Raw genomic sequence first — 16,339 nt, 5'->3', positions numbered from 1 at the left:
TTTGGAACTGTGCTGTCCCTTCTCAACTCAGCAGGGTTAAACACTGCAAAAAGAAATCCTTTCCCCCTGTTAGTGAGGGCCATGGCTGTCTCAGTTCTGTGCCTGTGGCTTTTGAGCAGCACCTGCTGCCCTGCATTGGGGAGCTGGGAACGCTCTGCTCTTGCAGAAAGATTTGGTCACTGGAGTGGTGCCTGCGGGTCTATGAATCGCCCAAGTTAAGGTTGGAGTTTAAACATGCCCTTCTGTCTGTGTGCATGTGAGGGGATGGGAAAGAAACATCAAGCATGCTGCAGCCACTGAGCCGCACAATTTGATCTCCTCTCACAGGTGCCCTTGATCCCAGCCAGCCTGGTTTCACACGTGTGGAGTACAGAGGATGCTCTTATCTGTGCCTTCCTTCTGGCAGCATGCAGGTGCAGCATCCTCGCTGCTCTCCTCGGCTTTATCAGCGGACAGAAATGCCACTGGCTTGTGGGGGTGAGGAGGAGGCTGCTGCTTTGACTGTGTAACTTTTCAGCTTTTTTTCGTGTCACTGACATTGCCGCTGGCTCCTGGTTCAGCTCTGTTCCTACAGCAAATATGCTCGAGACCACTGTAACCCGTTGGCCCCTGGTGCAACAGGGCAGGGTGCAGCTCTGAGCATGGCAGAAACAGGAAGATGCTCCATCAGAGGTGAGGGAAGGGGCTGAAGGCCTGGGGCTTCTTTCTGTAGGGGCAAAGGGCTGCTCTGGACAGAAGGCATATTGGCTCTACCCAGCTAGATCAAGCTGCAGTGGGCAGAGAGAAGGAGCCCGCTGCTCTGTGCAGCCAGGAAACATATGTCTATCTCCAAGCTTTGTGCAGGGGAGGACACAAGATTCACGTTTCTGCAGAAACCTTTTGGAAATGCCTCCTTTTAAGAGAAGGCAGGAGCAGAAGTCAGAAGGGCTGTTATCTCAGTGGCATTTCCAACAGCAGACTGACAGGTGCAGGTGCCCCTGAGCTCAGACAGAGGTTGTTTCCATCACCCTCCCCTCCATCTTTGAAAAATGGTGATGCTCCACTTGTCTGCTGACGCCAGAGACACAGCAAGCAATTTCAGAGGCGCTGAGTGAGGGAGATGGTGCACAGCCCTGGAAAGAATGTCTCAGGCTTCAAATGAAAATGGGTGTGATGCAGCGATGGATGCAGAGAGGTGGCAGCTAGGAGTAAAAGCCCCACTGGTAGCTGACTGGGGGGCTGTGGCAGATGTGCGCTAGGGAGAAGATGATGTTCATCATCTGGTTATGGTCATCTCTTCTTAACAGAGACTGCCAGGAGAGCATACCTGGAGGCCTCTGCTTTACCTTATTGTTACTTTGTGACTCTCCTCCCTTCACCAGCATGCACATCTTGCCACAAGAACACGTGAGCTGGATGAGAAATGAAGAACTTGACCAGCCCTAATGAGCCATTACAAGCAAATGAGGCTGAGGAAAAAAGCCACAGCTTGGAAGCCGCCCAAAGGATTCCGTGCATCTTTATTATTTCCATTATTTACACACCAGCCGCTGCCACTGCCACTCCTGCCCTTCCTGTTTACAGCTGGATGCTGATGCAAGGTCTCCCGGTGCTGCTCTCTGCTTTGTGCACTGCCACTCCTTTCCCCAGTACAGCCCCAGTGCTTCGTGACAAAGGTACGGCCCATTTGCCTCCAGCAAGGTGAGGCACAGGAGCTAGAAGCCCGGGGTGCAGTAGGCACGTGCATGGCATGGCTTTGCCCTGCTGACAGCCCTGCAATGGAGGCAGGTTCACTTCTGCCACTTGTCACCTGAGATGGGATTCTCAGAGTCCCAGAGAAGGGCCATAAAGGCAACTTTGCAATGGGGCTGTTTTTCACAGGCCGAAAGGAAGATTAGAAGCTCTCCCATGTCAACCACATGTCACGCTCTGGTCTGGGAACAGCTCAGCAAGCCACAACCAAGCCTGCACAGAGTGGGTGTGTTTGCACTGCCCTCCACTCTCATCTGTTATGTCAAACACATGTGCCATTTCCCTCCAAAAACACCATCTATCAAGTCAGCTCCCACAGACATCCTGGCTCACAGACACCAGCTACGCAGCCTCCTTCTCTCCTCTTTGGAGAAAGCTCCACAACGCTGCTTTCAGCCCCCACCCGCCCCAAGCCCATGCAGCTGTGCCAGCCTGTGCCCCCAGCAAAAGGTCCTTACCGTGTCCCCATCCTCCAGCGAGGCCAGCACGAAGCAGCGGTAGCTCAGGTCCTGAGAGAGGGGCTTGTTGTAGAAACCCTTGTAGTTCTTCTCATCCCCCAGAGTGAAGGTCTCAGGCAGCACGTCCACTTGGGCAGCAATGTAGGGCTTGAGTCTGTCTGCTTGGCGTCGCTGGCGCCTGCTCTGACTGCCCTGGCTTATGGCCTCCAGCAACTGGGGACAAACAAGGTGCATCACTACAGCTTCGCCTAGCATGGCACCGCCTGACGCTGTCACCGTACTGGCTGTAAGGCTCAGCAGAGCGGAAGGAAGGCAGGGAAATGACACTGGGTTGGATTTGGACACAGCAGTACAAAGAAACCCGTCATCCCAGTGTAGCCCCTATCATCCCAACGGTCTACAAGGGAACCAAGCCATGCTTTTTGGCCCAGGTGTTGGTATGTGCACTAAGTCAGGAATTCTTTATGGACGCTGGACGTGAATTACAACTGACACTGATGTATAGGGAAAAAGTGACATTTGCTGTGTCTTTCCCTTCCGTCAGAGCTTCCATATTTCACCTGCTGCTGTGTTGCAGGAAGAGCTTTGCGTAAATCACTCAGTGATAACAGATTTCATGGGATGTTTGGAACAAAAATGGCAAATTTCATAGTCAGCCACAAATTCACGGAAAAGGATATGAACACAAAAAAATTCAGTTACACTGCTAAGAAAGACTCTCAGATGTTTAAAGATGTTTTTCTAATGAATAAAAACAAATACCAGACCTTGCACAGAAATTCTAATCTACAGTGAAGGAGGAGGCATGAAACACATGAGTGTTGTCAGGGCAGATAGGGAACGCTGGTTCTATTGCAGAGTTGGGGACAGAGATGTGCACACAAAGCCACAGCACTGAGCTCACCCTCCAACCATGACAGCCCTTTAAGGCACCCCCTACTCTTTCCTCTCATCAGTCCACCTTTGGCTTCTTCCTAAGAGGCACGTTGGAGTAAGCACAGGGGGAAAAGGCAGAGAGATGGTGGAGTTTTCCCCCAATACACATCTCCTGCACCTTGGCTGGAATGTCAGTGAGGCTCTGTGGCAGAAGACATAGCTGTTTGTGGATGGGCTCAACCCACAAAACCACAGGGCTCCAGCACTGATTGATGCTGCTGGATGCTACTGCCACCTATATATGTAACACACCGTAATTCTGCACCAAAGGAATGCTAGGCTTGCAAAGTTCAGATCCTGAAAAATTAGATGTCAGAATTATTATCACCTGTACAAAAATAATTCAGCTGTGCACTGTGTTAGAATCCTTGATGACGCGGTCACATACCATCTTTTCTGTAGCTCCCCTGCCTCATTCAATAGACAGGACAGACAGTGCTTAATCAAGGAGCAGCTTTGCCATATTTTGTTTTTTTCTTTGCATTATGCAGCCCGAGGCTTTGTTTATTGCTTACTATTCAAACCCAGCTCTGAAGACAAAATTAATAATTTCCTCGTGGGCTTTTCTATGGTGCTGATCACTGTAATATTACAAGTGCTTCACAAACATTAATGATCTTATCTTCCAAACACCCATATGAGGTGAAATGAAAGCGATTATCCTCATTTTACAGAGAGAGAACAGAGGCACAAGGACATAAAATGTAAAAAATGTCCACTAATTTTGAATGTCAAATTGAAAAGCCATCAGCTTGTTTTGTTTTTAAAGAAAACTGAGCATGTTCTGTTGCACTGACTGTATCAAACAGAGTTCTACTGACCTTTCTCTGCAGCTGGGGATGCTCAGGCTTTCCAAGCAAGGCTTCAGTATCTCAAACTGAGGACTCCAAAAAAAGGCAAAACAGTGACTGCTAATGCAAATGGTGTTTTATGGTGTTTGCCCAGGACTAGGTAAAGCCATTAGAGATAGAAACCAGCTCTCTGAATTGCCTTCAGCTACCTACAGCACGCAACCAAACCACCCCTTCTCATCCTACTCTTGTCTTTCTTGTGCTATTTTCGAGATTTTGCAAGGACAGGATGCAGGGGAACTACAAATGATGGCTCTTCATTACACAATTCTGCTTCACATGCTGAACAGATCCACCCATACCTGGAGCGAGCTGGGACCCCATGGAAAAGACTCTGCAATCATGTAATTAAAGATTAATGATAAGCAGGGGCTGACTTACATCTTCTAACACTCTGTAATTTCTGAGTGCTTCAAAGCTTACAACTTTGTTCTCTTAATGGACCCGTGTGTGATTTCAGTGAATCTGGGTGTGTGATTTCTTGGAATTTTCCTTATTTCTTTGGGTGGCTATATGTGGGGAAGAAAGAGCCTACAGGCCCTTGTGTGGGATTCTGCCAGCACCCACAAGTGTGCTGCTCCTGCACTGGGCAATCTGCACTTGCGGGTGAACGCAGACAGCCTGCAACAAGAGTGTGCAGGGAGTTGTGCAGATTTTGCAGGACACTTCTACTGCAGCACTGCTTCATGCTCCTACCTGGTCCAGCTCCATCTCATCAGGTGTCCGCCACCGCGCCGTTGGGCTGCTGGGGCTCTGCTCTGCTGGCACGACCACGATGTAGTACCACCTGGCAGGAAGGAAAGCGTGAGCACAGGGCAGTGAGGAACACGTGCTGCATCCCTCCCCGAGATGACCCGCTCCTCTCCCTGCCCTCTGAGTGGCAGAAGAGCTCAGGAAGGAGGAGGCCAGCTCTCCAGCTGTACCAGAGAGGGGAACTCTCCTTTCTGCGCTCACTAGGTTAATGAAGATCTCCATTGGGTGGTGTAGGAGTTGCAAGAAGGACATTTATATAATCGGATTGTAGCAAGAACCCTGAGGGAATTCAGCACAAGGATACTACAGTAACAAATAAGACTTCCACAAACTCGCTTTTTTAATCTCCTTGAGGCTTTAGCCATTATTTATTTAAAGGATATTATATACAGTGTCAGAGAAAGCTCCCCCTGATCCTGAACTGCATTTTTGCTGGTAGCATCTGGAGCATACACACCAGGGCAAGGGCAAACTGTCAGAGAATTGTCTTAATTTTACTGCATGTAAATATTTGCTCAGAAGGAGCCAGCAGTATGAGCCCATGTTCACACAGGTAAATGCCTGGCTCTGTACTGTAGCCTGCTCTGAAATTCACTCCCAGGTCACAAAGCCCTCAGGCTGGCGGGAGCCCACCCTGCACTCCTCCCCACCTTCAGCCCCTGATACTCCCCTCTCCATCTATCTTTGCAGAATAGTAGAATCATTCGAGTTGGAAGGAGCCTTTAAAGGCCATCTCCTCCAGCTCCGCTGCCATTAACAGGGACATCTACACTCCCATCAGGTGCTCATAGCACGATCCAGCTTGACCCTGGGTGTCTTCAGGAATGGGGCATCTACCACTTCTCTGGGCAACCTGTTCCAATGCTTCACCACTCCTTTATTCAGTCTCAATCTGAATAGTTTGAGTTTGAAACCATTTCCCCTTGTTCTATCACAACGAATGAACTAATGAACAGAAGACAGCACCTACCGAACTGGCACAGTGGTCTGCACTTTGGGAAGGGTAAGCGTGAACTTTCCCTCCTGGATGTACTTGTTGGTGGCGATGGGTTTGCTCTGCAAGACGTCAGGTGCGGTGCGGATGGAGACAAGATGCTGGAGCCCCCCAGCACTGTTCCCACGGTTCATGAGCACAAAAGAATAGTCCGTGTCTGGCTGGAGGTCACTTATGAGCTTCTTCATGGAGTGGCCATCCACCTCCACGCTCTGGCTATTGTACAGAATCTGAAATGGGAAAAAGACACGCTTATGCGGCCAACAGCAGCATTACAAATGACAATTTGACTGTGGGCCCTCCCTGAGGTGTCCAGGTACCGTGTGCTTCACAAACAGCCATCAATCTTCAGGTAAAAAAGAGCAGTCCCCAGCAGAGGGCTGAGCAGTGCTCCCTGTGCCTCGCAGCCATGGGGCAGATAGGGGCAGAGCCTGGCGCTCAGTCTCGTGCCACACACGCAGGGCTTTTCAGCACTGCTTTGGGGGAGGAATTCAGATGGCTATGCATTGCCCTCAGACGGAGATGAATGGCTCTTTGTTTTCTGTCTCAAGAGGCTACAACAAGCAATATGCTTTTGGTGTAAAATCCTGTCTGCTTTGAATTGGTGGCACTCCCGTGTCTCTCAACTGATGCCTGATCAAACGGTTAGTGCTGAGCACCCTCCCACCCCCCAGCAAGGTGACTGGGGGGTACGTGCCTCGCTGACGTCTTTGAGATCCCGCACAGGGCTCACAGATCGGGACCTGAACCAAATGGCAGCTCTGCAGGTGTGACACCCTGTTGCCATGACAACAGATGCTGGCGCTGCGCTGGCCGCGGGCAGGGGACCAGCACTGCTTTTCACTGCTGCCGGTGCCCCCCTGCGCAGCCTTCAGCTAAGGGCTTTGTCTCCTTGCCCTGCTGCAGCCGTGCCCACCCCTGGCTAAGGCCCCGCAGCCACGAGCACTGCTCTGGGAACCTTGCTCTTCCTCTTGCTGGAACAATTCCTGTGCCCCAAAATGCGCAGTGCTGCCTCTGCAAAGCCAAAACTCAACCAAAGCCTGGAGATGGAGACAAAGGGGTGTTGGAGAGCCGGAGGGAGCAGAGGTTGTGCCCCAGCTGGGACAAACCACCTGCTTCCTTCCATCCAGCACAGCAGGGCAGTGATGAAGGTGCAGACACGGCATGCCAAGAACAGGCAAAGGCAGAGCTGGAGCATGTTGCACTGTGGCAGCTACTGCATGCCACAGGCAGAGACCACACAGTAAATGTGCTCTCTCCAACAGAAAATGAGAGTCAGAAGATGGCTCTGTGGAAGAAAAATGACTTGAAGTAGAACAGATCTCTTGCCAGCTGAGCCTGCTGTGCAGGCTGACACAGGCAGCAAGGGAGGGGCTGAACTTTCCTTCCAAGTCACCTTTGCAGCAGGTGGCATCAATCTGCAGAAAGTTGCTGGCTTGCTGGGACTAAGGGCAGCTTATTAGCACTGCTCCAGTATTTAGTGCTTCAAAGCTTACAACAGCAATACCCAGGACAAGCTTCAGATTATCTCCAGATCACTGTGATTGAGGCTGGGATAGAAAAAGAGCCCCATTTTCTTGTGCCCTGGCTTTGTGGATGCTGGGAACTGAGAAAGGATTCCCAACAGGTAACAGAGCAGCAGTGAGGAGCTGCAATAGAGAGACATGGTCCAACTTGTTTGTTGACATGCTTCAGTCTTCAGGGATGAACTGCAAAAATAAGTTCCTAGTACTGAAATAAAGGTGGGGTTTGCAGAGACCAAGCCCCCTCTGGCTGCCCCATGTGCTGAAAGGCAGTCAAAAGGAGGGTGGCTGGGGATGCCCAGGTGTTCCAGACAAGAGCAGACCATGAAGAGTCCACGGGGAGCAGTGAGATCTCACCTCATCTCACATGCTGCAACACATACTTAAACAAAACCAAACTTCAAACACTAAGAGATATGCTGGAATGATGCAAAGCTCACAATGAGTTCACTTGCCTCTCAGACAAAAATTCTCATTATGAATTCTCCCTAATAAAGGCATCACCAACTGCTTCTGCTTTTGCTCTAGGGAAGGGAAGACACTTGCTCACCAACTGCCTGTGCACGACACATCTGCTGGGGACACAGCTGTTCTCCTGGGGCAAGAGGAGGCTGAAAAGATGGTCAGGCACTTCAGTTCAGTGTTTCCCTGCTTGTCCAGTATTAGAACCAGCCAGGACACAGTCCCTGATCCAGTCCTGATATCAGGCTGATTTTCACTGCCATGAACAGAAATTCATTTCCAAAGATGGTGAAATCAGCATCTGCAACGCTTTCCAAATCATTCTCCAACCTCCTCCTTTTTCACTGCTGCTGTAGCAGTTCCACGTTCCTTTACCTGCCATAACACATTGTCTTCTCAAATGTTATGCACCATTAGGTAAGGTCTCTGCACAAACCTTACAGTAATGTAAGGGCTCACAAACAGTCATTCGTGCACAGCTGGAGATGCCCGGGAGCTCAAGCAGGAATGCTATTTAGAGGTTGCATCATGGCCCACTGATAACTACTTAAGTCAGCAGCAAATTTGGCCCAAGGGCTCTGAACTGCCAAACATTGCTGACTAGCCCATGGATTGCTGTAAAATGTCATTTGTACTGCTCTTACTCACAGGAGGGAATATGCAAGGCTAGAAGCTAGGTGGGTCCAAATGTCACTGCTGAAGGTCTGCTGTTTGATTTTGAGGCAGTAAAAAATATATTGAACTAAAAGGTGAAATGACACAGTGCGCAACACTGCGAAAATAATTACTTGATGGAGAAGTAGATGAAGTTGACTTTTTGAGGGGCAGGATTATTACATCCATGGGACACTATGTCAGAAAGCACCATCCAGGTTCCCAGGGGCTGTATCCAAACCTACATCATAATCATTTTCAGAACGTGCTACTCCTTCTCCAGATTTGTAAGACACCTCGTGATGCTGCCTTCATCAACCAATATATCCCCCATCCTGCTCTTCAGCTGAAGAGTGTCTCAGGGCAATTCAGTATCCCCAGGGAGAAGGTCATATCTATCTTACATGTTCCATGAAAGCTCCAGAATGACCTTCTGCGTTTCTGAAATAGAAAAGGAATGATGCCTCTGCACCAGCGCATAGGCTGGGCAACATTTTACAAGGAATTTATCTCCTCGACCAGAAGAAGCTGTGAAAATTCCCCAAAGAGAACAAAAACCTTCCTTATTGATTTGGTAGCAATGACAATTCCTAAGGTCTCAGTTCAACCTCTATGAGAAAAACAGCAACAGTCCTGCCTGTGTCCCACTATTCATTGTCAGAACAATATCTACTTTAATTAAATCTGTTAAAGAAGAATATGACACCCTTCGGGACATAGATTTAGCGTGAGACTGTTTATCAAGTGTAGATAATACTAATTGTTCCCATGGAGATTTATCTGCTATGCTAGTTACAATATTAGGCTCTGGCCTCAGCATCCCATGTGCCCGAATTAGAGGAGAGAGGTGAGCCTTGTTTATAAAAATCAAAGTCCTGAAAGTTATGGATTTCCTTCGACTGGCACAGTCAGCGACCTGGAGCTGACCCTCTTAGCTCCTCACCTCAACTCGTGTGTGTCTGCAAGCCTGCAAGTATTAACAGAAAGAAGACACTATTAGAGAAATATCCTTGTAACATTCCTGCTTGCATGACTGCTCTTCAGCTAGTAAGTGGCTGATGCCATCTGCTTCTGTGTCATCCGAGGGTTAACCCGCAGCAGGGGCAGATCCTGAGTCATCGTGCCAGCAGTCACAGCTCCCAGGCAGAGACAAGAAGTCAGTGTCATGCCCTTGGATCCTGGCTACCTCCAACCACCCCGCCATCCTTACGCGTTAGTAATGCTCCAAAGGTCACACTGTCCCTTTCGTGCACTCAGCTGCCAGACAGAGATGTGGGCTTTATACCATAGGAATGAGGCAAGATGAAGTGGCCTGGTTCTTTGGCAGGGTGCACAGTAACAGGGATCAGTGAAGTTCCTCGAGGCCAGATTATCTGAACACTGATCCTAACACATCGTTCGCTTGGGAAAACTTTGAATACCATGAGGTGTCCATAAAAGCCTTGTCTGCCTCAGCTAAATTCTGCATGTTAACAAGTGCCTGCTATTGATCACGGTAATTCAGCTTTAGGATCTAGACAAGGAGAGTTATAGCAAGGATCACATGCACTGACGTGGATGCAGCCCCAGACCTCCATCCCATTCCCTTGGCCATGGCTCCCCCACAGCTTGTGCTGCTCACACTTGTGACACCCCAAGGGTGAGGACGTTCCTTATTCTCTTTCACCCCCTAAGATTTATGCATCTGCCCTGATGTTCTGCAGTAATTGAAAAAAGCAATCCTCGTGTTTGAGACAGGACTTGTTGCAGAAGGAGTCGTTTTTAGTTTGATTCACTGACTGGTTTTCAGACCAATTATTCCCGGTGGTCTCTCACGATTAAATCACATCTGTAACTTCTCACACTTCAACTCTGAATCAGGCGTCATGACAAGCTTTTGCTAGCCTGACCAGTAGGTCCCAGCTGTGCAAATACCAAGTATAAGATATTGAAAGAGATGATGGAGGAGCAAAGCACACATTGGGACCATATGAACAACCACTGCAACTGCTCATCAGCAAAGCACCAGTAATCGCAGGGTCCCAAACAGTTCCCATCTCTATTAGAAAAGGCAAGCTGCAAGTTTCAAGGGCGCTGTCAAGGGAGAAATGGGTACATAGCAGAAGTTGCTACTGACAAGATAGGATGGCATCCTTTGCTGGTAGGCTTCAACTAACATTATTCACTCCTGTTTATTACCATGAGCTGCAAGTGCTGGCTGTCTATTCCATAACTGATCAAAAGAGAAAGAAATCAACAAAATTACAATATCTTCTGGCTTGAGAAGAGTGAAAGGAGGGAAATCAAGAAGCAGTATGCTCTTCTGTGCATCATGGTTCACACACGGGTGCTCAAAAGCAAGAGCAGCTAGCTAACCTGGGCATGGAGATCTGAGCTCCACAAGACCCCAGACCAGTGAGCAATCTGACCTTGCTCTGCTGGTCTCACATCTGATGGCCTGAAAACACCATGCAGCATGTCAAGGTGCTGCTTTTCCCAGACCTGCTAATTGCCAGCTCTGCATCCCCACACTTACCTTAAAAGGCACTGCAGATTTATAGGAGTCAGGCACTTCCCAGCTCAGCAACACGGATGTTTTCATGACGGCGTTGACACGGAAGTTCTTAGCAAAAACTGAAATAAAAAACAAGATTTTTCAGCACTGTGGGCCAAGTCAGGATAGAGCCAGGCAGCAGCTCAGCTCTGAGTCTCTCTTTGTCTAACTCAGCAGCAGACTTCAGAGAGGTCAGCTACAGCAGAGAAGTGACATATGAGGAGAAAAAAGCAGCAGCCTTTTACCAAGTCTCCAGTCTCCAGTAGAGTTCCCCTTTTTGACTATACTTCCCAGCATCACGGAAATGAAGCTGTGGGCTGAACTGCAGCCTTCTCTTCCCCCCTCCACTCACACTCTGCTGGCCCTTTGCCATGATCAAAGAGCAGTGGTGCTCAGGTACTGGATCTGCAGATGATCCTACCCAGCTGTCTGCTCTAGTTCAAGCAAGAGCCTTTCATGTACAGATAAAAGAGCAAAGTGTGCCTGTGGAGCAACGAAAGCAATTAAGCTACCACCAATACCCCCCCTGCACCCCCCCAAACGACAACTTTAAGGAATCCTTCCTTGAGCCTCCCCTCGCTGAACCAGTTTTACATTAGGGAGCCACACACTACCTGATCTCATTAGACAGAGCCAAGGGAAGTGAACCGAAGCAAAGGTCCCTGTCCTGGAGCCAGAGTTTGATGTTAGGGCTTGTTAGAGGGCCGCTTACCTTGCTCAACAGGCATGGTCCGAGACTGGATGCTGGGGCTGAGCGGCCCAACCCCCTTATTGGTGCGGGCCCTCACTTTGATGTCGTAAGTGGTATCAGGCTTCAAATTCGTCAAAGTGATACTCGTGTCCTTGGTGATGTTAGCCAGGTCCTGCTGGCTATTTATATCTCTGTATACCACTGTGTAGTTGACAATCTTGCCATTTCTTTCTGCCAAGACTGGGGGGTCCCATGCAACCTCTGTGGTGGAAGTGGTGAGACCCACCACGCGCAGGTTCTGTGGGAAGCCACTCGGCACGTCTTCTGCGGTAGTGATCTCCTTCTCAAACTCCTCTCCTGGACCAGCTCTGTTCTTGGCAGACAGTTTGAAGAGGTACGTGGCCCCCTTGTGCAGGTTGGTCACAGTGTAGTGATGGTCTCTCTTCCCGAAGTCTATCGTGTTCATCTTTTCCTCATCAAGACGTCTGTACTGCAGCCGGTAACCCAGCAGCTCCCCTACCATCTCCTTGGGTGGGTGCCACTGGATGAGAGCTGTGTTCATGGCTGTCGTGCTAATCATCATGGTGGGCTTCCCCGGGACTGCAACATAAACACACAATGACCACCTGTAGCCTGGGAGGAGGGAGAGGAAGGACAGCTTCCGTGCTGCTCAGTCCGTGAGGATTGAGGAAAGTGGGAAAGTTCAGACAACAGGGTGAAGAGGACGACAGACAATTCACATGGATAGAGGCAGAATGACCCTAATCCAGTGGTGAGGGAAGCTGGAGCCAGACAGCTCTTGGCTGCCATTTTCCCATGTGCCGCCATCTAAACAGGCAATAAATCCAGCCACATCCAGCCCCAAAATTCATCCCCTTTTACAGGAAAGGTGTAAGGTACCTCAAAGCTTCCCATTTATCTCAGAGAAGAGCTGAATCCCGTCCTCCTAATCAGTGGTCTTCAGACTCTCCAGCTGGTGCCCAGCACCAGGCCACGGGGCCCCAGTGCAGTTCGACACCAGCCACACAGAAGCCCGAGTCCAGCACCCTGGTCTGTCTGGAGGCAGACTAATTTCATCCCGAAACCTTGCAGTTTTACCATCTGCAGTGGCAGCAAGCAGAGCTGGGAGGGCTGTTTATCATCAGAATGCGTTTTGCTTTAGCTGATGAACAGAGTCATGATGCCAGTGTCGATGTGAGAGGTGAACACAAGCGTTCCATGGGACTTTTGTTTAGGCTGAACAAGTCAAGGGGTGTTGCCGTCACGGGTTGGGAACTGATGGCTTTAGACTGATGGTTTAATACTTTGATCTCCTTCAGTTTAAAAAAGGATGCGTCTTCATATCAGCTCAGATTTGTAAACAAATGAACTGATAGGGAAGATACTCAGAGTCATAGGGATGGGGCCACTGATATGGAAATGAAAATGGGATTGTAGCCAAACCTAGCTTAACACTCGTGTACCATTTTGAAATGCCTGAGCCCACGGATGAGCACAAGAGAAACATGTATTTGACAGAATTATGCCCCCATTTTGCCATGAGAGGGCGATACCAACACTCCCCTGTGAGGTCAAGCCTGCAGACGAGCCAGTGCAAAGGCAGCTATGAGAGTGTTTTTGTAGTTATTTAAGACACAGAATTAAATCTCCAGTGCCAGTGCCATCCTCCTTGTACTTGCAATACAACATCTAACAGCAGCCAGTATTATGGGAGACATTATTTTTGAAGTTGGTTCAAAATATTAACTTTAAATGTGCATCATAACGTGGGAAGACTCACTGTGGTTTACAGTGCAACACTGGGATGTTTAGGAAGCTTTCCTGTTCATAGGGCAGCTGTAGCAATTTGATGAACAGAGCTTACACCATGGTGAGGCACGAGGGAGACAGCATTTGAGACTGTGACAGTGGAAACTACCTCTGAAGCTCCCCATATGCAGCGCAGAGGAGATAGAAAGCTGTTCCTGTTTAAAAGCACCAGGAACAAATGCTCTCAGTTTGCACAAGCTGCATTCCCATAATAACCAGTGGTAAATACCATTCCTGAGGCTGGTGTGAAAAGCAGCAGGATTATCTTTTGAAGGACAGGTCTAATGAATGGAAAATCGAGGACAAAACAATGACAGCTAGCTGATACCACCGCCAAAGGCAAGCTTGATCACATCCGGAGGAAAGCACCTGATGAACGCTGGGGTGCCCCAGCTCCTGGCACTAGGCACAGGGTACAAGTCTACCGTGAGAGCAGAATGAACTGGCTGGGATCACCAGACCTAGTAGTTGTGTCCGCAGCACTCCTACAGCAGTATTTGTTGCATTCCAGGTTTTATCGCGGCTCTAGGAGCAGGTTGGCTGAGGTATGTAAGCCAGGGAAGGCGGTGGTAGCAAAGGCCAGGTGGAGCTGAGAAGCACCTGAGGGCCCACCACGCCAGCAGCCGTCCTAGGCAGCACTGCAGTCACCACAGGAAGCAAGAAATGGCACTCGCCTACCCCTGCTGCGCCAGGGGACAAAATGAGGGCAGGTTGTGACTCCAAAGCTGAGGGAGGGCCTGGACTTTTAGGCTTCCTCTTCCCAGGTCTCTGGACTACGCAGAGGAGCTCAGGCCCACGAGTTGTGCTCTCTTGTGGGCCCTGGCAGTATCCGTCTGTTTGCTGCACTTTGCTCGGGTGATCCAATGGCAAAGCCTGTAGGAAGGGCTGCAGATCACAAGAGCATGGACCTCTGTGGCATCTCCAGCCCTCTCGGTTCCTCCTGCACAGGTGCCTTGCCCGTACTCCCGGGGCACCTCCTGGGAGGCTCCACCACCACCACCCCTGCGAGGCTGCAATCTCTGCTCCCCACGCTCACCTGCCCCTGTGGTGGTGATGACCTTGGGTTTGCTGCGGGCACCATCTCCCTTGGTTGTGTAGGCAGCGACCGTGACGGAGTAGGTGGTTTCCGGCAGCAGGCCTCCAATGACCGTCTCCTGGGAGCACATCCATGAGGCAGAGAAGAGGCAAATGAGAAGAGCAAACACCCGTTAGCAGAGCGAGCAAATGGAGGGCACGGGGATCAGCATCTCCAACAGCAACACACCGACACACTTGCTGGCGCACGCTCGCGCATTGCACCCAAGCACACACGTCTCGCCTCGCTCCCCCATGGAGCCAGCAAATGGTAACTGCCACCGCTCCAGCACCGAGCTGCCTCACCTCGCCCCTAACTCTTGGCACTCCTGGGGACCCACCAGAACCTGCGGCCAGCACAGGGGAAAAGAGAACAGCTGTAACCCTAACACAGTAAGCCTGAGAGTAAGAGGGCTGTGGAGCTGTGAACCAGAGCAGAAGCCAGATCAGCCAGCTGCGGAAACCTCCTGGGGGCTCATGTGGGGGTTTTTAAGGTTGTCTCTGGCAACAGCGCAGCCCGGAGCAGGAGCACCTGCAGTGCTGCAGCACCGTGCTCGCCCTCCCTGCCAGGCATGGCACAGCACGACGGGCATGGATGGGGTCAGCACCAGGCACTGGCAAGACCCGGAGGGAAAACCCTGCACTGTGGGAGGTCTGGGAGCAGGCAGTGTGCTAGCACCCCTGCATGCCCTGTTTTCCTTTGGGGCAGGAGGAGGGCACGGCTCCACACTTCTATTTGAGATCAAAGCACGAGCATCACTCCTCCCTCCTGGCCTCCAGTGGTAATGTGACTTGTGCCAAGCCCCGCTGGCCAGGCCTGCACAGCTCTCGGAGCAGCTCTCAGTGACCCAAGGCAGATACTCCTGAACAGCATTCAGCTACGGGTGCTATGAAGGAGATTGGGATCATCAGCACTAGTAACTCGCCAAGTCATTGGAAGGGGCTGGGAAGCTTTTGAGTGAGAGGCAGAGGCTCAGGGTTCGTGATTTATCCTTGCAGATGATAAGAGCAGAGATGGGCTGAGCTCCACTGGCTGAGGAGAGGCAGCTCAGGCACTCTGAGGGGCTGCTCCAGGCTCTGATCTTTGTCCATAATCCCTATGGTGCCTCTCGGAGCACAGCCAGTCTCTCATTACTCCCTCCCTCCCTCCCACTCTATGAAAGCTGCTGATTTCCAGTCGGTGCTGCTGGTTCAGGTTACCTGCCCAGGCTTACTCATCAATATCGCCCTGTTACCATCGCAGAACCAGCCAGCCCAGAGAAAAATCAACGAGCACCAACAAGAACCCCGCCAAAATCACCGTGTGAACCAGAGTCCCATCCCAACTCTGCCCCTGCAGCAGTGTGTGCGTGCGGGTGAGTGGACGCGCAGTCCGATCGGTGCCAATGGACCCGCAGGGAAGCACTCACACAAAACCTGCAGACTCTGAACATCCCAAGAGAATTCACTCCTCCCAAATCCATGCAAAGAGAAATTCTCACGCAAAAGCATGCCACCGGGAGCAAAGCAAGCGAGCCGGGGAGGAGGGGGGAGAGAGAGGAGGGATGGATGAAAGAAAGTCTGATTGCATAATGTAAACACAGTGCTGGCATGACAAAGCCACTCCGAGTGCAACTCCTCCATATAAAGCAGGAGGAGAAATGCTTTGTGCCGGAGAAGCTCACAGTAGGGCACGTAATTGAATTGCTGACTCTAAAAAGGTCATTTTCGAGTTTGTTCCTCCAATTTGATATTTCAGAATTATATGGAAAAAATTGAATTTAACTGTTTAAATGTGATTGTTTTCTTATTACTATGTGTGTTTCAGCCAAAGGTCATGGTTGAGAGTGTAGGTTATTTTTCATGACTACAATCAATGTGGTTTAAAGAT

At 50.2% G+C, this 16,339-nt stretch overlaps 1 protein-coding gene across 2 annotated transcripts in view; it reads right to left on the bottom strand.

Moving 5' to 3' along the window:
• Positions 1–16,339, bottom strand: part of PTPRF (protein tyrosine phosphatase receptor type F) — a 292,857-nt gene that overhangs the window by 28,244 nt on the left and 248,274 nt on the right. For both annotated transcript variants that reach the window (XM_042819454.1, XM_042819455.1), the window contains 6 exons: positions 14,432–14,549; positions 11,608–12,186; positions 10,878–10,975; positions 5,700–5,953; positions 4,673–4,763; positions 2,190–2,402 (listed from right to left, as the gene is read on the bottom strand). In XM_042819454.1, coding sequence (XP_042675388.1) covers positions 2,190–2,402; positions 4,673–4,763; positions 5,700–5,953; positions 10,878–10,975; positions 11,608–12,186; positions 14,432–14,549 — 1,353 coding nt within the window. The remainder of the gene's footprint in view (positions 1–2,189; positions 2,403–4,672; positions 4,764–5,699; positions 5,954–10,877; positions 10,976–11,607; positions 12,187–14,431; positions 14,550–16,339) is intronic.

The sequence above is a fragment of the Centrocercus urophasianus genome, unplaced genomic scaffold (genome assembly GCF_019232065.1).
Source record: "Centrocercus urophasianus isolate 14NV4802_14NV808 unplaced genomic scaffold, USGS_Curo_1.0 seq_18, whole genome shotgun sequence".
NCBI lineage: Eukaryota > Metazoa > Chordata > Aves > Galliformes > Phasianidae > Centrocercus > Centrocercus urophasianus.
Note: the sequence above shows the minus strand (reverse complement) of the source record. Positions and strands in the feature narration are given on the sequence as shown.